General features: G+C 36.9%; 2 protein-coding genes across 2 annotated transcripts; one reads left to right on the top strand and one right to left on the bottom strand.

The window, feature by feature from the left end:
- Positions 1-63: 63 nt before the first annotated feature.
- Positions 64-24,712, top strand: P58IPK (dnaJ homolog subfamily C member P58IPK). The gene is made up of 11 exons (XM_089252826.1): positions 64-405; positions 2,183-2,284; positions 4,884-5,008; positions 6,458-6,532; positions 6,706-6,849; positions 9,150-9,331; positions 9,581-9,806; positions 11,194-11,314; positions 15,692-15,824; positions 21,936-22,081; positions 24,334-24,712. Exons 1-11 carry the CDS (start codon positions 339-341, stop codon positions 24,468-24,470), a joined length of 1,458 nt encoding a protein of 485 aa, XP_089108952.1. The 5' UTR covers positions 64-338; the 3' UTR covers positions 24,471-24,712.
- Positions 19,508-21,726, bottom strand: LOC149067098 (uncharacterized). Its single transcript, XM_089252791.1, has one exon. It carries the CDS (start codon positions 21,724-21,726, stop codon positions 19,570-19,572), a length of 2,157 nt encoding a protein of 718 aa, XP_089108917.1. The 3' UTR covers positions 19,508-19,569.
- Positions 24,713-27,994: the final 3,282 nt, after the last annotated feature.

The following is a 27,994-nucleotide window of genomic DNA, read 5'->3' as shown; positions in this document are numbered from 1 at the left end:
AAATATCAAGTTTTTTTTAATATGAAGTGGCAATACCCGCTGACCTAGGTGATTGTCCAATCATCGTAGACCACGAATTTTTCCTGTACCTGTGTGTGTTTGTTTATGTCCATTTAAATCTCGGACTAGTTACTTCGAGTAGCATTTTGGTTTGTTAGTCGCGATGTTTTCTTCAGTGCGATAAACAGACATGGACGTGGGAAAAGAAAAACGCCTTCCTCCCAATTCTTGTAGCTGAAAATATTTTCGCCATAGTCAGTCTAATAATCGAAAAAAAACCTCTCCAGAACTAAGATCAGCTTATCTAAGTCTCTTATTTTTTTTATCATTAGGATAAGATGCATTGTAATCTATACTTGTTGCTGTCATCTATGATAGTTTTAAAGCTTTCCGGTAGAACGAAAGGTAATTTATGCACTCGTTTAATTTCTAATTATTTCAATGAATATCGCGGATCGAAGAATTTTTCATTTTTTATGAACATTATTAAATGATTAGCTTCATTTTAACTCGGGCCGCAACTAAGAACAAAAACTGACTTATAGACTCCCGGAACAAGCAGGGGCGGTTTTAGTAGGGGCGTAAAATTAGAATTGAAAGGGCAGAAAAAAAACTTTATCGATCAAAGGGGGCAGGGGATGACAAAAATAGGCCCCACATGGGTAGAGATTTTTTTCGAACAACCCTTGGAGGTAAGTATCAATTTTTGCATTTGCACCCCTCCTCCATTCCAGCAATTTTGAATGAATAAAGAGTAAACTTGCCACCCTTCCTGGTCCAGAGACAAGAGCATCCATGCCGCCGCCCCCCCCCCGATTCCGTTCCTAGTTATGGCTCTCTCATACTAAGTAGATCTGAAAATATAATGTTAAGGGGCATGTTTTTTTGACGACACAATAATTATGTTGTAAATAACTATCTAGAGAAATTAGATAGCTATTGGAAGTTTTGCATATTGCCTATCTGATACAGCCTTTCGGGAGCCCAACTCTGCATGGACAATTAGGGAATTCATCATACCTCCCCCCCCCCCCCCCTTATGATTTTGAGGTACCAAAATGTAAGCATTATACATCTACTGACTAACCGAACATTTTTGACCCTACGAAGTATGAAAGAATGGATACCAAGCAGAGATAAAGGACCTCCCATCCAGGTGCGGATTAAGGATGATGTGGCAAGAGTGGAGGGTGCATTGTGAAGTTTAATCACCCTTTAGTCTATGGGACAGACAGATTTTCCCATATTAAGCTTGTGGAAAAAGCAGTCGTTCCCCCTCCACCCCACCCCTTGAATCTGCACCACAAGCGCAGGTGGACATCTTCAGCTGCGAATGGAGTGAAGGAAGGCATCTTTAACTGAGAATGGAGCAAAGGCAGACATCTTCCACTGCTAATGGAGCAGAGCCAGACAACTTCAGATTTAAATTTAATGAAGGCAAACATCTTCAGCTGTGAATTTAATCAAAACAGACATCTTCAGCTGCAAATGAAGCAGAGGCAGCTGGATACAGCTCGATGTGTCAGAAGCGATGTATTGTGTAGGTGTGATGGATCATCCCATATTTTATGGGACAGAAAAATTTCTCCCATGCTATTCGACTCTTGGGAGGGGCGATTACACTCCCCGCACTGAATCTGTGCTTGCTCCCATCTAGGGGGCTATTGTAGTTGAAAGCTATTATAATGGTGGAAGATGAGCATCTTACCACTTCACCACTTGTGATCAAAAAAATTGAGAACTAATTTTTGCTCATTCTATGTCACTCTTTTGATTGCTCACATACTTGCACATACTCTACATCACTCTTTTGATTGCTCACATACTTGCACACACTCTACGTCACTCTTTTGGTTGCTCACAACCTAGTCCCACAATCTCTAGACTGAGACAGATTTATGGTATTACCACTGTTCTTCCGTGCTGCTCTAGTTTTTGGAGCCACTCATTCCTCAGATTTTCTGCTCTCCTGAACTTGTCACCATTTAGCTGAAACATACTTTATTTCTTTGTGCTGCTAACATTCCATTCAACGTAACATGATTTAAAATTAGAAGTAGGCCTATATTTGCTTTTTTTAAAAAGATTTCAGACTATATTGATAGCATTTTAAAAAATTTATCAAATTTCATGTGTGTTAAAAATACCAAAATAATATATAAATATTTTTTCACTTTGAAAGGAAATTACAATCCAGAAGTTGAAAGTCACTTAGAATTAGGTAGGCAGTTATTAGCTCAAGGTCTCTACAATGATGCTCTTTCGCATTACCATGCTGCTGTTGGTGAGTTAACATTTCCAGAATTAATTATATTTAATCTGGTTATGTTTAATCATTCTAATTATGAATATAATTATCCATTGTGCCTTAAGTTCCGCTTCAATTTGGATTTGTTTCTCTGTGAAATTGTTATTTTTTTTATATTATAACATTTATTATATTTTTAAGTATACTGTGTATATAATAACATAAAATGAGTGATTGGCAGTTTAGGGGGTTTCCATCTGTTCATGGGTGGAGATATGGGGGTGTAGGGGGCATTGCACACCCCCCCCCCCCCCCCCCAGCATCAAAGGTGTAGTCGACTGATCTAATGTATATATGAATTGACATCATCATGCTCCAGCAATACTGACCATGTCCCTCCAGACTTCCAAGTCTGTCTCCGCCTATGCATCTGTTGTAGAGAAATTCAAGTAATCGTCACTATAGTGTTTTGACGTGAATATATCTTTTCAATTATGTTTCAGACTAAACTGGTTGCATCTATGAAATAGTTAAGGTAATGAAATGTAACGGAACTACTTTGAACATTCTTATCTTGAGACGTATAATACTACACATGAGCGTCACTGGTGTATAGAGACAGCCTGGATCTGACTAAGACAAATTCAACAGCAATTATTTAATGTTGATACTTTTTGTTTGAGTACCAGGCACTGAAACGTTTGTGTAACCAAATGTAAAAAATGGGCTAAAAAAAACTGTCTGGCAACAATGCTGCATTAGCCTCAACAATGAATTTTAAAATGTTTACTTTGGTTGCTGAAGTATCCAGACTGCATTTCAGGCATGTTTCTTCCTTTACAATGGTTTGTAATTTCTTCAATGCTCCCAGTATATAGAGAAAAATTATGCAGTGTAAGGTATTTTTGCTAGTAAATTATATAGTTGCGAAAAAAAATCCATGTAGAAGATGAGCAAGCGCTAAGGAGGCTGTCTGGAATTCGGGTATCATTTTGACATTTGTCCAACACCCACTAACGTAGGACTGAGCAGCAAGAGTCTATAGAAATACCTTGCATATATATATGTATATTCAAGGCACAAATGCGAGCCAATTTCCACGTTAACACTGAGAGCAACATACCTGCAAGTGTACAAATATTTAGTCATTATACTTCACTCGCAATTATGAATATAGATATCACTGAAAAATCAGACAACACTATACACACTCAGTGCATACTGTTATATACAAACACACTTCCAGCTCAACTCAACTAATTTAGTAAATTACGAATGGCAATGGACCAAAGTTATGCTTGGTTTGAACGAAGCTGTATAGATCTGTGGCAAAGTCAACATGGACATAATCAAATGATCAATTGCAGTCAGAGGTGCTGACGTGAAACATTGGGGGTTAAAAATCACCATCCTGTATACACAGGACTCGATCCCATATGCAGGAGGTGAAATGGTGCATTGTATTGTATATTCAGAGATTATTAGGGGAGGGGGCTCATTCCCCTTCCAAAATGTATTGGGAGGAGAGGAGGGCTCAAATGCCATCTGCCTTTAGGTTTCAGCTGCTATGATTATAGCCAGAATCAGAATGAAATGAATTTCAGTTTTGGCCAAACAAATAAGTCTGCGGTTATAGAGCATGCTCTCACCAATGATTGCCTAATCTAATTCTCAAAGAAACTGAGGCTCTATGCCTATCCAGCAAAGACTATCACTCCTCCTTGATTAAGAGAGAGCAATAGAAATCTTTGAACATATTAAAACTGCTACAAAAAAAAAGGGAGAAGAGACAATAAAGAGAGCCAAACATGAACCCCTGCTTTGTGAAATTCGAGACATTCCTTCATTCTGTAGCTGTCATCAGGAACCAATTGAATAATTTGGAATGGTGGAAAAGCATTCTCGACATTTGGCAAATGACCAATCTCAGCTAGTCAAGTCCACTCAGTCTGTCTGGAAATTGCAGTGTTTTCCAAGGATTCAGTCAGTCAAGGGATGTCAGTAACAGTTTTGACTCTGCTCAGTCTGTTTTGTGTGGTGCAGCGTTTCCCAAAGTGGGCAATATTGCCCCCCCTGGCGAGACAATGGAATGATCCACTATGGACAGTAGAAGCTACAGGTATGACGTGGGATCCCATGGGCATAAGCAGAGATAGACTTAGACATCTGGGGGGGGGGCACGGTCATTATTGCTGGGGGGGGCAAGATGATGATGTCGATTCATCTATACATATATGCATTAGATCAGTCGACTTCACCTTTGATGCTGGGGGGGGGGGGCCAATATCTCCGCCCATGCCCATGGGTTGGTTTGAGTTGGTGGGGGGGGTGACGAGAGGGAAAAAAGATTATTGAAAAAGGGGGCAATGAAAAAAGAATTGTGGGAAACTCTGATCTACAGTGTATCTCCATTTGATGCCAACTGCTGATAATGGAGAAACATACAGACGATACTCAAACGTTTGATGATTTGTTTGTCTCAGAGACTCCTATATTCATTCAATGAAGTTTTTTCAGTGTGGTATTTTTAAATGGTGTTAATGATATCTGTTAACATAAAAAAAAGTTATATTTTCAAAAGAAACTGCAATGCATATCTTGATTTATACATTACACGTGAAATGTATTTTTATAGATGGAGACCCACACAACTACTTAACTTATTTTAAAAGAGCGACGGTGTATCTAGCTATTGGAAAAATCATTTCTGCACTTAGAGATCTAACCAAGGTCATAGAAATGAAACCTGACTTCATTGCGGTAAGTACCTGAGATATTTATTTTTACTCGGATAATAAAAATTCTTTCTTTAAAACTATTTTCATGCTCCACTTTATCATTTATGTCTGTATTGTGTACATATACTGTATGAAAGGAGGAGTGAAATCAGCACTTATATGGGGAGGTGTATCAAAAAGTTCTGAAAGTAATGTAATAGCGAGCTAAGAAACTGCAGCAAGTGAATCTGTAGTATATTGTGCTAAGACAGCAGAAAAAAGCAGCAAAAGAGAAGTTCTCAGGGGGCAAAAGGTTGTCATTGGTACGAGTCCATTTTATTCAACGTTTCCCTAACTCCAATGGTTAGTATCTTCAAGGGATGTTGCAGCTTGATATTAAACTTGAAAATTTAGCTGAAAATCCAAGCTACGAAAACCTTATTAACCGAGGCACTCTGTTTTTATTTTGCCACCTGTGGGCTACACAAATTTTGTTGCCCTTTTCCCATTCCGATATGATTTTCATCATCACTCATTTCTTGAATTTGGCACCCTGTACTGTAACTCACTTGAACCCACCTTTATAAGTACATCTGTGTCCCTTTTGATCACTTTCATGCTCACAAACTCTCTAGGTCACTCTTTCAGTCATTTACATGCTTGCATACTATGTCGCTCACTCACATGCTTGCAGACTGTTTTGCTCTCACACACAATTGTACATGCTCTAGGTCACTTTCTTGGTTGCTCAATGACCTGTTCCCTTGCTCTCTAGGTCACTCCCATGCTCGTACTCTATTTTGCTTTGCTCACTTTTCCACTCTTCACATTCACTTTTTTACTCTCATGCTTTACTCACTTTGTCACTTTTTTACTTACTCACATGCTTGCACATTCTTTCGGTATGACTGCTTAAACACATATCCCTTCCCATCTGTAATTCTAATACAGTAAAATCCCTTTTAACAGACACCCCCCAGATGCGATCACCCCTCTTTTTAAGGTCAAATAATAATTTCCCCTTGTATAATAAAAGTATACATTTCAAACCCCTGATTAATGATCATCTCTGTTTTTCAGTCTTTTTTTTGTCCCGTTGGTGACAACAAATCAAATTTTGCTTGAAAGTTGACAACTCTGTTAGTCTCAGATCTAATATCCAATTGCCAATTGATCCCTTCCTTAAGATTGGTGATGATTTGCCCACATTAACCCTTAAAATGGATTTTTGTTTCATGTGGCTGAAATTATTCAAACTTTGTCATAAAGCTGGGGAAAATAAATTACTGATCGCTATATGAACTGAATAAATTTACGAACACCTTAATTATTATTATTATTGACAGTAACTTATATGTAATCATAAGAAAACAAAAAAAAGAACCCGCCCCTCAGGATGACACCAATTAGCTTTGAATTGTAGGATACTGTACTTCATTTTGAATGCTTGAAACAAGTTTTTTTTGTATTTTTACGAGATCTTCCATTGCAGGCTCGATTGCAAAGAGGCTCCGTTCTATTGAAACAAGGAAGATTGGACGAAGCGCATGTAGATTTTGAAAATGTGGTATGCATTTTGAAATATATATTAATTACATCATGTGTGTGTTTTAAACTTTGTGCAATTTCACAGCTGATAATATTCTTCTGTGTGTACGATTAAGTTCATATAATATAAACTATAATTAATATTCGCCACTATAAAACTAACTCTCAGGTATGTTTTTATTATTACTGCAGCTCCGTGTCGATCCCATGAATCCAGATGCCAATCATGGTTACACTATGATCGAGCCTTTGAGGCAGAACTTGATGACTGCGTATGAAATGTACGAAGACAGAAATTACCATGCTGCAATAGAAATATTGTCACACTTGTTACATGTAAGTTGGTAATCTGCATCATTGATTAATCGTGCAGTTGCACCATGTAACACAATTTCTGTTTCTGGGTAAGCAGACTCATTTTCCAAGGACTTACGACTAAAAAAATGCTGAAAATAACAATTTTATATTTCAAATTTTGCTTTTGGACTAGATTGACTTTTTATTGTTCTGGAGGTCAAATACCTGAAAAGAGAATTATATGAGTCGTAAAGAAGTATTGCGAAAGTATTATGTGATAAATAAGTTTCGCCTTGAGTTGTCAGTTATTGATCTCACAAGTCATGGATACCCAATGGTGACTATATTTCTAGAAAACAAAAGTGGAACATATAGTCAATCATTGCCAATCAATCAATGAAAAGACCCAATTGCCTTCCTGTACCAAAACCGAACTTCTGCTAAAAACAAAAAGTAGCTGATTTCAGAAAAAAACTGCAGAGGAGCCTGTAAGTCCCCCTGTTGTCCTGTATATATGGGACTCAAGCCTGTATGCAGGGGTGTGTGTTCTATTTTATATTCATTGATTATTGAGGAGGGGTTAGCTCCCCTTGTAAAATTTATTGGGGGAAGGGCCTTAAACCAAACCATGGCCAGCGCCGTCTTAAGAGCATCATGGGGCCCCGGGCTAAGTAATTTTCCTGAGGCCCTACCTGGAAAATTCTCGAGGCATCCAACTACTTCTCGTTTTTCCGAGGCCACTCTTCTCTTGAGGCCCCGGGCCGTGCATTGAGACGGCACTGACCATGGCATATAACAAGGTCTGTCTCACGAGGCGCTGAAGACAATACAAGCTGACGTCATGCATGATATCATTAGTCTGAGGAACCGAGTGTGCCTGATTTGCTACCTTGTTGATTATGGTAATTTGCTCAATTGCTGTACTGCCCCCTTTTACTATTTTTTCCAAAATTATTTTTTTATTATTTTCATTAGTACCGTTAAATGGGGTGAATAGAAACAAAACTGTAAAAGCACAAACATATTCCTGTATTCACAAAAGAATTTTCTATTATCATATGTTAGCCAACTAAAAAGTAAATTGCGAGCAGATTCTTTTACGAATATGATATGGGGATATGTTTGTGCATTTACAAAGTTTTGTTTCTATTCACCCCCACACACATTTTACGGTTCAGCCATTTAAACATTTTAAAATAAATTTTTGCATTTGCTTATGAGGTAACTTCCACTTAAAAATATTTTTTGATCCATTTTAGTTGAATCACATACATTAACTTTTATTGACTTCATTGAAAGCCAACTCGAGACAGAAAATTTCAATCATCTTATAACTTTCTAATAATTTTTAATTACCTTTTTGTTTTCATTTGAATTTGCTTTTACAACTGTTAAATTCGTTATATACAACCAATACAACTGCAACCTAAGAACATGAGAAACAAAAAAACAAAAACAAAAAAATCCTAATATAAAATGTTTGAAGTTATTATTTTGAATGTTAATATCAAAAAAACATTAATTATTTACCAGCTATTTCTTAGATTTTGTCCATTTCTTTGGTTTCTTTTATAGCTTTCCAAATGCATTTTTTACCTCTATTCAGACTTTTAATTCCGATAAGCACTTATCGTAGAATTCCAGGGAATTCCTTCACGAGTCTTTCTTTCTGCTTTTTAATAACATTTTTTGTTGGTTCTCTGTGTCTCTAATGGCACTGTTAATCCACCGGAGGATAACGTATTTATCCAAAAGAAATTTATCCGAGAATTGTTCGTGCACATTGTAATTTTACAACTCGTATGTGTTTGTAGCAAAAATATAAAAAAAAATGTACTATAAATACCACCCGTGCATATCAGTGACACTAAAGCAACACCATAAATGCGAGATCACTCAAAAAATAGTAAAATAAGCAACCGAAATTTGATATACTCCAGCTTACAAAATGTAGTATTGAAGAGATGTCTGCTAGAAAAAGTAATGGGCAAGAAGGTGAATAAGTTTTTTTCCTCCAGAAACAAATGCAGGCACTTGGCCTTTTTCTGACCACAGCATTTGACTTGTACGAATATATTTTTGCTCTAATCCAAGTGGGCTGGATCTCCAGCCAGCTTGATCTAGGTTAGATTTGTTTTCGAACATCTGTGGTGTATCCAAATGAGGTAGTTTGCACTTTTACCCTGATATTTTCTTTTATTATTTTTTCTTCTCTATTGTGTTAGTATCCAGCTAAGGATTTCCATTTCCCTGATGAGATTTTATCGAAAATATTTAATTTCAATTTAAAACACATTGCAGTCGTGACTCCACAATATTAAGTTTTGGATTTTTTTTAGGAGTTGCCATGGGATACAAAGCTGAGAGAAATGAGATCACAGTGTTACGAAGCTATCGGTGATTTACTTGGTGCCATTAGTGACTTGAAGCCGATAGTAAAAACTGAAACAAACAATCAAGAGCGATATCTCAAACTCAGTCAGTTATATTATGAAATTGGTGAAACGGAAGAATCTTTGAAGTAAGTTAAAAAATTTGTGCATATTCGCTTTAGTGAAACTTAATAATTTAATTCAAATTCTCTCAAATTAATTCTCGATATTCACTTTGTTGGCTAAACAGTAAAAAAGGTAAGAAAAACAGTTGAAACATTGATTCAAGTAAAGTTTTTGTTTACCTTTTCATTCAGTCAGTATAATTCATTGTTTTAATCTCGCTCCAGAAACAAGGCACGAAACAACTTATGCATGTTGTTACTTTTGTAATCTAGTGCTATTCGGGAATGTCTGAAATTTGATCCGGATCACAAGGAGTGTTTCGCTCATTATAAGAACGTCAAAAAAATTGCTGCGCATCTGAAAGCTATGCATGATCATATCAACAACAAGGAATATGCAGAATGTGTAGAGAGAGCTGAGAAGGCTTTACCATTGGAAAAGACAGTCAGTTATATCAAGCAGTTCATCAGAGCGAAACTTTGCCATTGCTTTAATAAGGTAACTTGAATGTTTCCCAATACCAGTTGTTAGATGTATTTTTTTTCTTTTTGCCATCCCCTCCTAATCTTTCTATATTAAAGAAAGATCATGTCCAGTTGATGCTCGTTTTGACGAACTTGTACAGACTTGATCAATTAGTTGACAAAATTTAAAGTTTCAGAATGGGAAAGATGTGTGTGTGTGTGTGTGTGTTTATATATGAAGGAATGGTATATTGTTTGGGACCACTACTAAAGCACACATGTACCTTGTCCATATTCCTCTGCGGAACTTTTAACGAATTGGTACATGTTGGAATATGCGTATCCGTGTTGTGAACCTAACAGGAAGCTTGTCTCTGTGTCATGTATTTCTTGTTTGGGACCAGAAGACTAGTTCGTAAAAACAATTGGTTCTCAAATCGAATGCTCATAAAATCGAGCATTGGCTGTATTATATTACCAGAGCAGACCAAACATAAATAAAACTTTGTTAGTTTCTTTGTAAAGAAATTCAGACGTAAAAAAAAAGACTAATTTTTTAACATGATCGCCATTGGCATCCATTCACTCATTTCAGCATATCAATTGCAGTAAAATGTGTTAGACTACTATTTTTTGTCATGGCTGCATGGTTGAAAGTGAAACGATAAAGTTCCAGGAAGCAAATTTTCATTTTGTCTTAACAAATGCTTGTGCCTTTTAACGCTTTTGCACTTCATTTCTGATCATGCGTGAAATGACAAAAATGAAAAAAAAATTTTGTTTCAATAGGTTCTATCTTTTTTATTATGTAAAATTTTATGTTTAGAGTGTAAATTTTAAATTAAAAAAAAGTCTAAAATGATGTGTTAAATCAGGGTTAGACTGTCATTATAGTGAAGATCTTGCCTTTACATGGAAATTTCTTCATACAGTCGACCTCATTTGTGACCATTACATTACAATGAATGGTAGGACAAGTCCCAAATGTTTTTATATAATGAGTGTTCTATATGTTCTTTCCTTTCTATATAACACCCGTTTTTGATGGGGGGGGGGGTTATTTTTTTATAACAAGCGTCAACTTTACCACTGATTTCCAAATTGATATTGCTGCTGCTCTCCCAGAAAGGAAGAGTTCAGTTTGTTTCAATGTAAACAAAGGCTGGAGCTGCTAATTGGCGATAGAGCTTGAACCATATTAAAAGGCAGAACCGCAACTAAATCCTTTGTCAACTGGGACAAGCACACATTTTGGTGCCCCGTATAATGCAGAGCAGTTAAAGGATGAATTTAGTGCCCTGGGCACAGACCTGCATGTTTCTTATAGTTGCAACCCTGCTTGAAGGAATAATTCTCCTTCAGTTTTAAAATTTCTTTTTCCTACCATTTAAACTAACATTTCATGCACATTTTTGATGCAGGCTGGAAGACCTTCAGAAGCTATCAAGAGATGTACAGAGGCATTGCAGATAAACCCGAATGATGCCGAGACTCTCTGTGAAAGAGCAGATGCTCATATAGCAAATGAAGACTACTCTGAAGGTATTGATGATATATATATATATATATATATCAGTAGTTCACTTTTTTCAATCACCATTGGTCCATGTTCACACCCACCATTTGTGACCATTACATTATAATGAATGGTAGGAAAGTCCCAAATGTTTTTATATAATGAGTGCCCTATATATGTTCTCTCCTTTCTATATAACATCTGTTTCCGATGGGGAGGGGGTTATTTTTTTTATTACCCCCATAATACATATTTTGCAATGCATGTTTTTTTTATGAATAAATTACCAGAGGCATCTAGTCCGTGACAACAATGAGCTGATATTGCCATATGGCGATGTGGCCTGTGTATCTTTCGGTTTGACGGCCCATGTTCACAATTTATATAAGTTGTAGTATAAATCTTTCTCTTGTAATTGAAAGGAAAACATTGACAAGAGCCAAGAACATGACAACATAATGTTTTGCGGCCATATAATTTATAGCCATGAAATGAGACTAAGGCAGGTACAAAAGTTACAATCGCACCAGATCCCATATTAGGAAAAGAGGTGTAAAAAAATAGATTTTAATACATTGATTGGAGAAACTGATCCTTGGATAGATTGTACAGTAGATGGCACTTGTAAGCACGGATGTTATAATTATCACTTTTGCAAAGTATAGAACAGACCATTATCATATGGGAAAAAATTTGTTTGCAGTTATCAGGCAATTTGTAGTTCATGCATTTTAAAGCTTTAAGGTAGGGCTAGACTTATTTTTTCTCTGTAAGTTACAGTTGTCAACCTACAAAACTATGTAGGAAATCAAAGTGTACACACCCCTCCTTGTTTACAAACATTTCTGTATTCATTTCACAATGTCCTAACTCAGGTCAAAGCTCAAAATTTATGACACTGCAGAGAGTGACATCTTCAGCTAAGTCGCCATCTGGCGGTAGTGTCAGAAATTGTTAGGTCTGAGTTAGGTCTGGCTGGCTTTCTTTCAAACCGAGCACAACTTAGATATATCGCCATGGGCAATTTACTACCTAGTGAATTGTGCTGGAAATGTAAGTGTGTGCCTAACAGTCTGAATGCGTATCTGGTATTGTGGCTGATTTTACAGTGCTGTCATCTGTATTTCAGAAGTGAAGTGTAATGATTGAATATTTGTACCATTTCTAGGTCTGTTGCTCTCTGTGGCAAGACTTTTTTAACGGGAGATCAGCTCGCATTTGTGCCTAGAAGTTGGGAATCAAAGAAAACCAATATCGATCGACCACCACTATGGCGCCAGTAGGGTTCAAACCCAGGGGGGGTCTATTACGCTCATGTTGTTATACAACAAGGTCGTTAGTGACGTCACGCCCTTAACGCAAATTCTCAACGAGCCTCATAACGCAAATCTCAGCGACCAACGTCAAAAACTTGATTTTTCTCAGCAACCCGCGGTATGTCGTTATCTATTTTACGAAAAACTCCCTGGTCCGAGAGTTGAGTTAGCTCCGAAAGGGATGGACCAATCGGATAATTTTCTCCGCTGCTGATAATCATCATCACTATCAACGAGTGCTGCAGCACGTGCGTTATTATTTTATTTATTTGTACGCGTTAGTGTGTGTTGGTTGTCCTTAATTTTCTAAGCTGCATTTTATTTTTAATTCATCCGGATTCTTTTTATTTTCATCAAATATTTGAGAAAAAGGTAGGCTATGCATGCACATGATACTGGCGCGGGGAAATTTTCTAAATTATTACGTTTAAAAAATGATTTTCTATTGAAGTTCAATGATATGAATTTCCAAAACGACTATCAAAAATATCATCATATCTTACCATGTTTTTAACACATTTATCTACCGTCTTGATATTAAGTCAAAATCAAGAACAAGTAACCTTTTATTTACATCATTAATTAGAAAATTGGTTTCCTTGTTTCATACATGAAAATGAAGTACCACCAAATTTACACTGTTGTTGACATCTTTTTTATACTCCGATCAGAAAATGCACTCAAGGATTAGAAAAAATTTATTTGTTGATTAATAAAATTTGCTTTGATTTTTTTATAGTGTACTTAGAGTGTGCGCAGAGTATAGTGTGTGTGTGTGTGTAATGGTATTTACTGCATTACACTTCTGTGTACTGCACAGAAAGTAGCAATACTTAATTGATATTACAAAATATCAATGTTATTAAACAAATTAAGAAGGGGAAAATCTGGAGACGTTTAAATATATATTGACGTCAATTTTGAACGAGATGTAAAAAAAATATTGAGCAAATTTCAAAATGTCTTGAAAACATCGCGATAGAGAGATTTATCAGTTAAATAATATTCTTATATTGAGATGAGTTTAAGATTAGAATAAAGACATTTCCATATAAGATTTAAAATAATAATAACGTTGTGTAGAGTGATTTATCTTTGTACAGAGTATAATAATTTATAACGATTTACCACTATGAATAATTTTTTCCAATCAGTATGTGTACAGATAACATTTTAAACGATAATGCTGTCTCTGAATCATGTTACTAAATTAAGGAACGTAATTCAGAGAATTATTATTCATTATAATGAACAACTTGATAAATTAATAATGAATGAATAATTTCTAGTTTTAACTAATTTGTCTCTGTTGCTCTCACCATCGAAAAATGTACGCGCGAGCGGCCATGTTTATTTCCGTAATGCGAACATAACGAGTGGTCTCCGGTTCTTGTTAGTTAACGTTTTACGTAGCGATGCCGATAACGAAAATCGCTAGTAACGATGTGAGAGAAATCAACCTTTCGCGATGGTGACGAAATCTATCCCACAATGCACCGCAAACACGTTTGAAATGCGGGCATAACGACATGAGCATAATAGACCCCCAGGACTTCATGATGGGAGTGTCACTATGACCACTCTACCATCACAGCAGCAGAAAACTAGTCTACCGCCAAAATACATACAAATACAAAGGCCACAACAGACGAAATGCCCAACAAGGTGGCTGAAAAAAGATGCCTATAAAAAATATGGATGTTGAATATATATCTAAACCAAATCAAAAATACAGCAACCTAATAAAAGCAATAAAAACTAATAATTTTGATACAATAAATATACTGCCCATAAAAAAATTATGATTGTCTTATTTAAGTCTTCTTCATTTATCCAAATATGTTTATATAGTATTTCTTTCTAAACGGGTCAGTTGTGTATCAAAAATCAATAGAATTCATGACCCCTGGAGGTAAGCTATTCCATTTATTAAGACAGGTTCCATTGTAACTTCTCAGTATGGCTAAATAATAAAGAAACCCAGGATTTTAGCTCAAACTAAACATATCTCATTTTGGAACAATGAGGGGAAAGAACTTCACTAGTGAACATTTTGCAATCAATTATGTGGAAAAGAAAAACAAAGTGTGATTGAATTAAGTGTCATGCACTGTAGTCTATTAAAAATGTGCTTCATTAATAGACACATGAATGGTCTTGTACCCATGGTTTCCCACCAGAATAAGTAACTGTTACTACTACTTTACTGCACACCAACTCCGGTCATATTGTCATACAGACATTTACTACCAATTGAGTTGGGTTGGAAATCTTTGTCTACAGAGAAAGTCATGATATACTTTCGTAATCATTTTGAGCATGAAGAGGACTTTGTGAGGGCATATGTAGGAGTCATCATCTATCAGTGGTTACCTTAAGTCCAGTGCCCTCTCCCGTGATTTTTGAGAAAGAAAGAAAGTATTTTTTTGAAGAGATTATGTTAAACTGCTCTGGGAAGCCATGGATAAGTGTTAGGGAAAGGGACACTGAGGGTGGTGAAAGATGATAGCCCCAGATTTATCAAACATTGCGTTTGTCCCGATTGCAAAATTGCTTAATTTTCAAAAGAAGCAAACAACTTTTCTTTCTAAAGTTTATCTTGGCAAATTAATGTCACATTTTTTCCACTGCGCAATATTATTTTTGTTTTGCATATGCAGATCCAAGGTGATGTGTCATTGTGTAGGTTCATTGGATCGTCCTGTATTTTATGGAACAGACCAATTTTCCTCCATATTATTCGTTTTTGGAATGGGGGATTTGCCCACCCAATTTATCTGTGCCTGCTACATGCTCCAGTTTACATGGGGGAGCAGCAGCAGATCCCTTACCCAGTTACCCTGCCAGGTAAGCCCATCTAAGACAGCTTGCAGAACTCTTCCCCCACCTGGATGGACTCTTAAGCCAAGACTTTTAATGAATGGAACAATGAACTTTTCCTCACATTTCATTGGAGGAGAAGTTAAAGTAACCCACTCTGCAAAATAATTGTTTTTGTTTTTATAATAGTGATTGATCTTTTTATTTTTATGTATAATTAAAAAAAAATCTACTATGAATGTCTGAATACTGTCTTTATACTTCAAGCACTCAAAGATTACCAGAGCGCTGCTAATGCTAATGAGAACTCAAGACGAGCACATGAAGGCATGAAACGAGCTCAGAAGTTGGAGAAACAATCAAAGCGAAGGGACTATTACAAAATACTTGGTGTGCGTAGGTGAGTGCAAATATCATACTGTTTAACATTCTAATTCTGGTTTGTATGGTGCTGTTGGTCCGAGAAGAACAATTGTACTGTGGAGCTGCAGTCATGAACAGAAGCACAGGCTGGTAAAGAAAATCTGTCATAATTCCATCCGCACTTAGCGATATCGTATCATCTTTTGCTAGTCATTTGAAAGAATTTCATGTTAATTTATTTTTGGAATTTTGTGAATCTATAACAATATTGAATTGCGAGTTTTTTAAAGATTCATTGTGTTTTAACACATTTACTTTGGAAACCCTCTCATGGAAAGAGGGTATATTTTAATGAGGGGAAGAACAACAATGACAAAATTGCAGTGAAATTCTTTAATCATCATGTTCACCAAAAAAATGTGACTATCATTCTCCAAGGGCAAAACTTTGCATCCTCTGCAAACATTTCCTTGGCTGCTGTTAGTACCAAGGCAAGCAATGGTCATCCTGTATGGCAAATAGATGATTGCAATGGCAACATCTGCAAATTACCTGTTCTGACACTGGTTTCAGTCTTCTGCCATGGCTGAACTGTAACCGAACTGGCTTCTTCAAACTTCTGAATATCATGCGTTCAGAAGCATTAATTGATAAACATCCTTGAACATGTTTTGACCATTTCTGAACACATGAAGAGCGGCTGCTGTCATTGCACTGATGAAGATTAAAAATTTTCACAAGTAATGTGCTATGGTAACATAAGATGCATGTTGAGCTCAGCCAATCAGTGATATGTCTTTCAGACCGTTACCCATGTCTCAAGAGCCAGAATTTGGCAACATTATTGTCTAAATAGTCGTAGAATTTGCATTTTGAATTCTAACCTGCACTTTAAGAAAATTCTTGGCTATGTAGACTAAAACAGCATCACATTTTCCCATATTGTGAATTGGAATTTCTTCCTCTCTCATTAAATCCTTTTTCCGATGTTGTGCCTCATTAGTAACCCTTACCGAGTTTGGTGTTATTCCGGTTGTTAGATCCAAGCTACAGAGATGACTCTTCAGTAGTGTCAGTTAATTAAAAATAGTCAGTATAAAAAAAAGTATAGTCTATGGTGTATGCAAAACCCAATTTTAATGAAATATGAAAGTAGCAAATATTGCTTCAAAACTTTGTGTAAACTTGTCTTATTTACAAAAGAAACAGTTTGATCTCGCAACAATATCATAGATTCACACTACCACAAGAAAACCTATATATATAAAATTGATTTTCTGTCTGTGTGTTCTCTATACAAATTTAAAATTTTAGACCGATCGTTGCCATAATTTGCATATACACCAAATGGGACCAAACTTGAACAATAGACTACTTTAAAATTTCGCCAGAGCAAAGAAAATGCCCCAAATGGGCAAAAAACAGGCAGGCAACAATGATTTTTGGGCTTCAACAATCTTTTTCGGAACATTTACTTTGGTTACCGTGGTTCCCTAGTAATGCGTTTCAGACATGTATATGCCTTTACAATGGTTTGTCACTTCTTTAAGGCTGCCAGTGTATGTATAATAGCTTATGCCTTTATAATGGTTTGCCACTTTTTCAATCCTCCCAGTAATGAGGCTTTTTGAATAGACGTCATCATCAGCATCACTTTGATGGTCAGGCAAAGGGTGATCCCCCATAGAAATTAAGTGTTAAAATTGTCAATTTTACTATAGAAATGCAGAAATTTGGTGGGGTTTCCTGCCACATCAATAATTGTAAAAATTGTATAGAATTCTTGATTTTTTAGATATATATGAAGCCCAGGAGATTAAATATTAATTAATTAGCGGAATTACTTTTGAGTTGGATATCCAGGCAATAATTTATTTCAACTTATTTATATCCTCTCAATTATGAAAATTAATGTCTCTGTATTGTCTTTTAATTCATTCATTCTTACGTTTCTTTAAATCTAGATTAATGCAATTGAGGGACCCGGGTTCGACTCCCGGTAGAGGCAGAGATGAGTGTTTTTTCCCCCCCCCCTTTCCTTAAAAAATTAACATCTCAAATAATAAATATCTTCACCACATCCAGTCTTCTGTATATCTTGTATTAACAAGTGGAGAGCGACATTCATGTCATAAATCTAGATTTGTTTCTTTCATGAGTCGTGCAGGAAGTCCTCATATTGGTTACCTTAGACACGGTTTGTATGTCCCTCAAAGAGGGGGATATCACGTGATTCAAAAAGCCTCATTGAACAAACCCGGGCAGCGCCGGGTATTATAGCTAGTAAGAGATAAAATTGTTACATTCTTGTGTTTTATTGCTTTAGATGAAGCAAACATGCTTCAGCTTTCAAAAAACTGAATTAATTTCAGACACATATTTTTGTAGACTCATTGGTTGTCTCTTCTACATAGACCAGCCTTTCTCTGAAATTCCCAAGGCATCGCTAAGGGGTTTTCACGATAAAGACTATTGTATATCATGAGCAAATAGACCCAGTTAAAATTATTTGGCAAAAAAGTGAGGTGTTTTATAAAACATGCATATTACTTGGAATAGCCTTCTTACCTTAGTTTCCAAGGTTCTCTAAAACAGGTTTCTAACATTTTAGTTCCACACAAAACCCTCAAGAATGTTCATGTAGAAGAACCCCTGCTCCAATAAATTTCGCCCAAAGTTTTCATAGAAAGTGGAAACCGCTTCAAAGGTTTCCCCCTTTATCATATAGACCAGGGGTTCTCCCGCTGTGCTTTTCCACTCTTTCCCAAATCAAGGCTTATCCAAGGCTCTCCGGAGCAGTTTAAGTCTCTTTGAAAAGCCTTCATTAGGGCTGACGAAGGTTGGTGGCACACAGTTTGAGAACCCTTAATATAGACATTGATTCAAAGGTTCCTTGTGACATAGATACAGACGTGCCAACCAAGGTAAAAAAAAAAATCTGCATTTAATATCATTCTTAATTCACTGAGATTTGCAAAAGCCCTCAATGTCCCACCCATCGGCAGATTTTAGCAATGAACTGAGATTTGTGCCCACAATTCATGATTTCCAGCTTTTCCTCCCATCCCGATTTTGCATAATTTTCACTATGGGGAGAAATATGATGATTGAATTATCTCGCCAGCCACTCTACGATCAATTATGTATTTAAAAAAAACCACTTTCAATGTGAACAGGCTATCATGTTTGGGCATGATATCATGTATGAATGTAAACAGAGTTCAGATACTGTTGATGCTATCACAAAACTTTTTTCATTTAAAGGGGTGGGGGGTGGCTTTCTTTCAAGAACAGAAAAATTGGCTGAAAAACTGCAAGCTCAATATGTCTTTACTACATTTTCTTTTGGTTGTTATTCCTTTTATAATGAAAATAATAGAAAACTGGCAATAAAAATTCATAGTCTGCAAGCCCTGTAAATTGTAAAATATGCTGGAATTTCCAGGCTAAATCCGAAAAATTGGCAGTTCTGTAGCTAACATTTCAGGGTTGCGCTAATTGAAAAAAAAAAAGAGAAACGCAAGTCTATATACATAGGCTCAGAAATATTTTAGGTATCTAATGAAACAAACTCTTTCAACCATTAAATTCGAACTTGCGAGTTCAAATAATACATCAAGGATGAAATGTAAAAAAAAAAGTGAAAAAAACAAAATGTTGAATATTTGAAAGAGGGAGTGTGTTTTAAACTTTTATATAATACTTCTCAAATAATTCTGATTTCTATGTGTATTTCCTTTCATATCCATAAAGTTTGTATTTTTAAATGCAGAAACTAATGTTTATGGAACTAATTCTTCCTGGTTCTTCCGTTTACCATTGTATGCAGCACACTTGACAGCATTGTTGTCATGAAATTGCTCCAATGCAGGAGCTACCCAACCGACGAAACTGAGAAATCTAGGCTTTTCCTTTGTGGGAATAGTAGTAGTGTGTTGGGGATCTGACTCATCTTTGACGCTGTTCTCGATGCTTTGTTTGTCCGGAACTTTCTCTGAATTTTCCTCTTCATTCTTTGATACAAATTTCTTGTGATTTTTATGCTTATCACTCTTTGTTTTCTTTCTGTTCTTATTCTTGGAGCTCTTGTGAATCCTGTTGGTTGCATGGTTATGAGATGTTTGGGGAACCGCTTGCAGGTTTGGATCTGTTTCGATGCTGTTGTGTATTTGTCTGGAAGCTTCGCGTACGACGCTGAGAACCTTGACTTTTCGTCTATTCATACGATGTCTATATTTTTTGTGCTTGTGGCTATGGTATGCTCTTGTGGATTTGGTTTCCCGATGCCGTCGAACTAGGTCAGTCTCATTCATCTGAAATGTTAGACACACTGATTGGGTCACGAATGGTGGTGGGCAATGGCTAGCATCAGCTTTGCTGAGAGCAGAAGCACCTTGATAAGCTCTTCTTTTTTCGCCAAATCTAAAGATTTTTAATGATTGGCTATTCTTTGATGTCTCGTTTGCTTGAGTTGCTTTATTGAAAGAGTTTGTGTGGGCCAGATCATCACAGGCTTTGAGTACTGTTGATAACTCATTTGGAGCCTCAAACGTGGTTTTCTTGCTGCCTGACTCATCAGTGACACTGCCCGTTTCGTGACTATCCAAGTTAGACATCATGGCAGGCATGTGATCATCACCATACTCCTCACTCGAGCTGGTTATATCTTCCAGTGACAGATTAGTCGTATTATCAAGCAATCTTGTATGATTTTCATCCTGTCCCTGTTCTGATGGAATGTTTTGCATCTCGATCATGTTTCCGTCTTTGCCGTGCTTTGTTGGTGTTTGTAACTCAACATCATCAGAGTCAATTTCGACCACATCAGATTCAGAACTCTGGCTTCTCGGAACACTTCCCAAGTATATAATGTCGCTGGATGGTGACGATGGAGTAGCTGCGTTATTTCTTACCCTCTCTTTATAGGTTACAGCTCTGTCGTATTCTTCCATGTTGTATATAGAAGAAGAAAATTGGTAAAACTCATGCAGGAAATGACTGGTATTGCAGAGCAGATGAGGCTCTAGGCGTTCGTAAAATTGTTCGCTGCGTATATCGAAATATGCCATCAGGGCCATTATTAAGTCTATCAGGAAACTGACCATGTTACGATTTTCTTTTACTAAAACCATCAGTTCCCTGTCTAACCAGGGAATCAATCTAAGACCAAGATTCGGATTTTTCAAGTACGAATGAGGAGGTACAAACTGAACTTGTTCTGAACTGAGCGGTGTTGCCCACCACTTTTTTGCATACACTTTCCTGCGAAACTCCTTGCTTAGTGGTTGTCTCCTCGAAGTTAGTGTCACGTTATCGGAACTAATGCGGATTGTCTGTTGAACCGAGCTGCTATTGACTGTCTGTGTGACAGAATTGCCGTCTGATGCCAGCAGACCTGAATTGCCATTAGCTGTTTGAGGGACTTGCAACATGTTCTGTAAAAAGGATGCTGACTGATAATTCCTCCTCCAAGGATTTCTCGCCATCCCATGTGATAAGCTACCTGAGGAATTACTGAAAAGGACTTCAATACTGACAAGGCTTTCATTGTCGCTCTCTGATGTACTTGAGTTGTTGGTCATGTTACTTCCCAGATTATTCTTTCCGTTAGACTGAACCATGTACACTATCGCCCTGAACGGTTTTTTGCAGAGTGGACACACTGCTTTCACTTTGCTCCATTCTTTGAGGCAGTTGAAGCAGAACTGGTGAGAGCAGCCATCTGTAAGCGACTTATTCAATGGCTCGCACAGGCATATCGCACAGCACAAATCGTCAGATTTCTCGGAGGGAGAGGACCTGGAACCTTTTGGCAGTGCTTCAGCTTCACCTCTATTTTCTTCCGTTACCAGAACAATGCCACTGTCATTGCTGTGTTCCATATTCTCAATGGTACCGTGGTTTTGACCATCAGGATTATTTGCATTTCTCTGTTCCATACCTGGAAGATCAACAACTTATTTATACATCAGCACAACAAAAAGTTACAATTTGGTTAATTTCGATGAAAACACATTGTCATATCTTTTGGAGAACAGACTACTGAATTTATGAGTGATGTTAATGATTATGCCTGTTATTTTTCTGAAATATTTGATTTGTTTTTGTAATTAATTCACGCTAATTTATTTTGATTTTTCACTCGCAGAACTGCGGGAAAAAGAGAAATATTGAAAGCTTACAGGAAGCTTGCTCAGAAATGGCATCCCGATAACTTCCAGGATGACGAAAAGAAGATGGCAGAGAAGAAGTTCATCGACATAGCTGCGGCAAAGGAAGTTTTGACCGACCCTGGTAAATATAACGTTTTGATAATTATATAAAAAAACCACGATGGGATGGTGGCAAAGCTGCTCTTTTTTTCTTTCCTCTTGAATTAATAACAGTTTAGACTAGGCAAGGAATTCACTTACTCTGAAAAGAGAGCTTGTTTCACCCATGCTCTCTTGATCCTTTTTATGATTGTATAAATTTCACTTATGTGCATTAGGGGCACGGTAGCCCACGTCGATAAGATACTTGCCTAAAGTACCAAAGGATGTTTAGAGGTATCGCGAGTTCGATACTCGGTTCGTCCTTGTGAGAAAACTTTCCTGACACAGGGGTACAACAAAAACGCGACTAGACAGCAGCAAAACAATTGCTACCACAGGGAGTCCCCCATCGAGGAGTTAGCGCACCAACTTCTCGATGAGTATAAAAAAACAAGCCTGCCGTTCAGAATCGGCAATAAATTGTAGGTCCCGGTCTAATTAGCCCTCGTGTGCAGAAAATGACCGTGGTGTGACAAAAATGATCAAATGACATGTGCATTATATAACTTGCACAGGAGAAATAATCAAATCTTCAGTAAAATGATACATCTTTGTTCAAGAAAGATTTTTTTTGTGCTTCTTTCCCCCCCCCCCCCCCCCCGTTTCTTGTTCAATTTTTGATTTTTCAGAAATTTGCAGTGTATAATTTGATCTTGAATTGACACTGTTTGGTTAAATGCTCCAATTTTGTCTTACTGAAATCTGGTCAAATCAGCTTAATTAAGCAAAAAAATAATGTGCTGTTAGGTTGTGTTTTTGACGTGCATTCATTGTCTGTTAGACATTGGTTTTTTTTGTCACTCTTCTATTGTTCTAGTCTAATTCTATGAACCACTCATTTCTCAAATTTGCCTCCAAATCATTCTTTTGATCACTCACATGCTTGCATACATACATTTTCTTGTTTACTCACTGACCCTTACTCTCTAGGCCACTCTTCAGTTGTTTACTGACTTGAACTCTTGCTCTCTAGGTCGCTCTTTTGGTCATTCATATGCTTGCAAATTCTAGGTTCAAACACAGCAGGGGAACCAAAGTAAATGCTTGTTGGAGCTGATCAAGCATCTAGTGGTCCTGATGATACCTCCCGCCTTTTCCTAACGTATGCTTCCCCTTGAATCCTGTATACGTGGGATGTTTGGAAACCCCAGGACTTCACCCCCCACCCTTTTCATGTTTCCTTTGTGTTAAGTGACCAGGATTTCGTAAATAAATTGTTTCACATACAGCCACCAGACCCAATACATAAAACCTAATCTAACAAAAGTTTTAGAAATTCATGTGTTAATGTCCACGTTAATTTTCACCCCAATATAAAGATTTTCTTGGATTCATTGAATAAGAATGTTGGTCTCATTTGATTTGTTGAATTTGGGGTTTAACTGTATTTATACAGAGTGATTATTTAATTCCCTTTGCCGCCTTTTACTGACAAACCATTGATCCCAGAAGCATTAGAAAAAGTATCAGGATAATGTGTAGACCTCAGATACATCGTTCATGTTGCAAGGTCTGCACGTTATCAAAATACAAAATCAAACTTTTTTATATGGATACTGCTAAAAAATCCAGTTAGAAAGTTGTTGGCCTGTCTTTCTTGAGGCCAACAAAGAAAATTACACGTTTCTACATGCAATATTCGCTGAGATATTTGAATTCCAAAATTGAAGGAAAGTTGGGAAAGAATGGCATAAACGAGGGAAAGAAACCTTGTTATTTTTTACTGTTCTTTCCTAACTTTCCTCCGTATTTTGCAATAAAATATTTCTGCGAATATTGCACTTAGAAAGGTGAAATTTTTTCTTTGTTGGCCCGAGGAGAGACAGGGCAACAACTTTTTGTTAGTTCTTGAGGACAAGGTGTCTGTGTCCCCTTGCAACATGAATGGTGGAGTATTGCAGGTTATTTGGATACTTTTTCCTAATTGGAAGTATGGTTCTAGGATTCGCCATGGAAATGCAGCAAGGGGATTTAAGTAATCACCCTGTATAGTAAAAGCCTGTGTTCAGGTTAGCAAGAAAAAAATAGTTCAATGCACGCCTCTATAAGGTGTATCTCCAACATTAGCTTGTTGACAGCAGTAAGTTACAGGTCACTGTGTAATTATGAGGTTTTTGTTATAAGCTATCCTTGTTGTATCAGACTTTTATTGCATTTGTTCACATATTATATTTTCTTTTCACTTTTACATTCAGCAAAACCTCACTGAATTTTTAAAAATATTTTTATTAGAAAAAAGGGAAAAATTTGACAACGGAGAAGATCCCCTCGATCCAGAAAGCCAAGCTGGTCAACAGTTCAACCCATTTGCACATGGATTTAATTTCGGACAAGGAGGTCCATTCACATTCAAATTCCACTTCAGCTGATTCAGACTACACCATATGAACTTGTTGTGATATCACATGGAAGAAGAAAAAAAGAATGGAACTGCTCTTTTTAGTAATGTATAAAGTGCCTAAATGTGTGCATTTTGTAAATTATTCTTTCTTACTCTCGAAGGAAAAGTGCAAACAGCCATGAATGTTTTGTTATAGCACTGTTTTACGTCTTTCAAAATATTCTGTACATGCGAGTATAGTAAATAAAATGTCTGTTATTGGAACTTCAATTTTGCTATTACAAACTTTGCATTACCTTTACATAGAAAAAATGTGTTAATTTGTAGTTAACACCAGAAGTGCAATCTCTGGCTTCACTGCCTGAGGCTAATCAAAATTTGCCATTCTTTCTCATTCTAAATTAATGCTCTTGATTACCAATTATTTAAATTTGTCACCCTGGGCTAAATTAGCCTGTCTGGTCTCCCCCCCCCCCCCATGAATATGCCTTTTGGTTAACAAAATTAATATGGTTGTTATTCGTTATAGGAAATAGTACTATATATAAATATAATGATAATTACATTGTTTAAGATAATTCTAGAATGGTAAATTATTTGATTATATTAAGCTACATTATAATAATAAATTGATTGTTTTAGTTAATTTATTACAGGTGTAATCTCATTTTAGACATTACATGTAATTAAAGTATTTATTTTCAAAGGAAATTTCAAATATTAAAATGCAATATTTGAAGCTTTTGACCGTTATTGACGTGATAATTTATAAACCATCAAAAACTGTCATGTCAAAAATTTACCAACCCTGTTAAAAGGGCTGTGGGAAAAATCCCTAAACGGGGTGACCTTCGTATATGGGGGCCAATTTCTTTTGGTCTCATATTTTTACTCCCCCCTCTCTATTACTTTTTCAAAGAGCCAGCTTTTTTTGTAGAAGAAAAGGGTAAAATTTAGAATTTTTGTCCGTTGAGAGAGGTTTTTATATTGTGCTATATCGTTCAATTTTAATCAGTTAACAAAACTGTTATGTACCATCTTGGTGCACAGGAACTTCATGATTATCTTGTATCTCAAATTGAATCATTTTGTCTTCGCCGCTCTGTTTACTGCTACTTCTATGTTTTAAAAATCCATTGGCTGTATTGTAGGGCTGGTGGACTTATCTCAAAAATTTACATGCTATCATATATTAGGCTAATCAAAATTTTCAAATGCCAGAAATTTGCACTAGTCCAGCCTTGCTGTGGCCCGGGACTATTTATTATCACTTGAATCTCATTAGTCTTTCTACATCTAATTAGCTTGCTCTGGGCCCCCGGGTGACCCACGGCATACATGCCCGGTCAAAATTTCGCCTGGAAATATGCTCCAGGCAATAGATGCATCCAACCCTGCTACTACTATTAAACACGTGCACCTCATCCATATTTGTTTACAGAACGAATTGGTACATGTTGTGAATCTAATGTAAAGTTTTTTTTTCTGTGTAATGCTTGCTTCCATCTATTTTCCGAACTATGAGAAGTATAATAAATTTGACTGCTGAGGCCCCCAGGGATAAATTATTACAGTCTTGCTGAAACATTCTTGAATTTTGGAAAAAATTGACAACAGCTTATGTTCTGGTTACCGCAAGAGTTTACAGTCCAGGACCCCGACCATTTATACTTTTTTTGTGGAGGACCCTTTGAACCTATTTTATAGATTTCAAATATTAACATTATGTGCAATGTTATATATTTAATTATTTTGGAGGCGCTGGACTCAAAAGACAACACTGGTGCAGTTGTCTCAACACACACATGGACTGGCCCAGGGAACTGATGTGAATAGTATTTCCAACCAAGATAGGCCTCAGAACATCGCTTTGCCCGGGAGCCCACCAGAGCCTCAAAATTGGTGGACTTCTGTATTTTAGGCGTAGCCCACATGCCCCTTTTTCCTCTATGTACGCTTCTGCCCAGTACTGTCAATGCCACAGTGGTGGTCGAGCGGTTATAGTGACGGATTCGCGTTGCGAGGTCCCAGGTTCGAACTCCACTGTCACCACAGTGGTGGTCGGCTGAAGTAGGTTTTCTGTGGTTCTCCCAGCTTCAAGGCGCGAATGCGAGCCGATCTCCCCGAGCCTCATGAAAATAAGATCCGGTTAAAATTTTCGAGAGTGAGCGTGTAAATTGGTACAGACAGGCATTTCTAGCCAGATTGGGACTCAAAAATATCACTGATAATCAAGATGGCCCTGCTTCTGCCTCAGAGAGCACTATATGTATAGGGAGAGAGCCTCCAAACACTCATATTTGCCCAGGGCTCGAACATGCCCTGGGGCACGTGATACCCTTAACGCGGCGTTCATCAGTGGTCACACTGATTACTAGAACTACATTCGAATCCCGTTATAGCAAAAAAAAATCTCGTTTTAACGAACACTTCTCTAATCCCTCAGATAAGTGCATAGAAACAATGCAAAAATCTGGAATTCCTTTGAAACGAAATTTCGTTATAACGAAGTGATTTCTCCGGTCTCATGGAATTCGTTATAACGGGATTCGACCATTTCCACAAGCACGAAAAAGAAACATTTAAAAGAAAATTCCCTATAGTACTCCAACGATAAACAAAAATCCAGTTTTTAATACAGCATGAATTGCGATTTATTATTCAATAAATTATGCATAAATTTACCTTGAATTCAGTCAATCACTGATGAGTTTCACCGTGATGGGAGAAATTTGAAGAAAGCAATTCTATACTTTCGGATATCCCCCCCCCCGCTCATAGAGGAAATAGAAACTTCACAGTCTTACTGGATATAGCTGAACGACCACAATAAACGGGTACAAATAATTTCTGGTCTAGTAGAGGCATCTAGCGTTACGTTTTGAAGTTAATTGCAAGGTGATTTGTGGAGAAAATTATTTTTTCATCTCCTAAATGGATGAAAATAACGGGAGTCCATAGGCACATACCATATACATTTTCTCAAAAGAGGGAGGGTTCAATTTTTTTTCTTAGGGTGGGGGGAAAATACGTTTTTTCCTGCAAAATAACACTATAATCTCGGCTTGTGGGGGTTAAGACCGTAAAAATCCCCTTTGCGTACGCCTATGCGGTAGTCCATATAATTTTTTTTATCAGGTTATAATTTCTCGTCACGTTTTATAACAGACACGTTGTGGTCGTCTTCCGCTTTAGGTCCTCCCAGTTCTGAACACATGACCCGTATTATTATTTCATTCTTTATGGAAAATTCGCCTGTTTTTTTTTTCGTGAAGAAAGCTCACTTGGATTTTTATTGTCCACCGGAAACACGAAGATCAAGATTATTTTCTATAATTATATATTCTATTATTTTCTATCTTACAAATTATACATGGTGAATAATTATGACGGGATTTTTGTTCAAAACATCCTTCACGTTCATGTCAGAGATCGCAGTCGATCGTCTTCGAGAAAAAAAATTGTTTGCGGCTGTCAGAATATACATCTTTGTTAGCAGCAGTTTATCAACAGCAGTTCAATGGTTGTTCGAGAGGTGGGCTCCTTCATACC

The sequence above is a fragment of the Pholcus phalangioides genome, unplaced genomic scaffold (assembly GCF_987345545.1).
Source record: "Pholcus phalangioides strain wild (caught in Gottingen) unplaced genomic scaffold, Ppha-v1.0 ptg000031l_1, whole genome shotgun sequence".
NCBI classification, from domain to species: Eukaryota; Metazoa; Arthropoda; class Arachnida; order Araneae; family Pholcidae; genus Pholcus; species Pholcus phalangioides.
Note: the sequence above shows the minus strand (reverse complement) of the source record. Positions and strands in the feature narration are given on the sequence as shown.

Bases quoted from the DNA above. Each gene is read 5' to 3' on its own strand.
- P58IPK (XM_089252826.1), top strand. From the start codon at position 339: ATGCATTGTAATCTATACTTGTTGCTGTCATCTATGATAGTTTTAAAG. The intron at 11,315-15,691 runs GTATTGATGATA...TTATACTTCAAG, and splicing joins AAATGAAGACTACTCTGAAG to CACTCAAAGATTACCAGAGC. The intron at 15,825-21,935 runs GTGAGTGCAAAT...TTTCACTCGCAG, and splicing joins AAAATACTTGGTGTGCGTAG to AACTGCGGGAAAAAGAGAAA.
- LOC149067098 (XM_089252791.1), bottom strand. From the start codon at position 21,726: ATGGAACAGAGAAATGCAAATAATCCTGATGGTCAAAACCACGGTACC.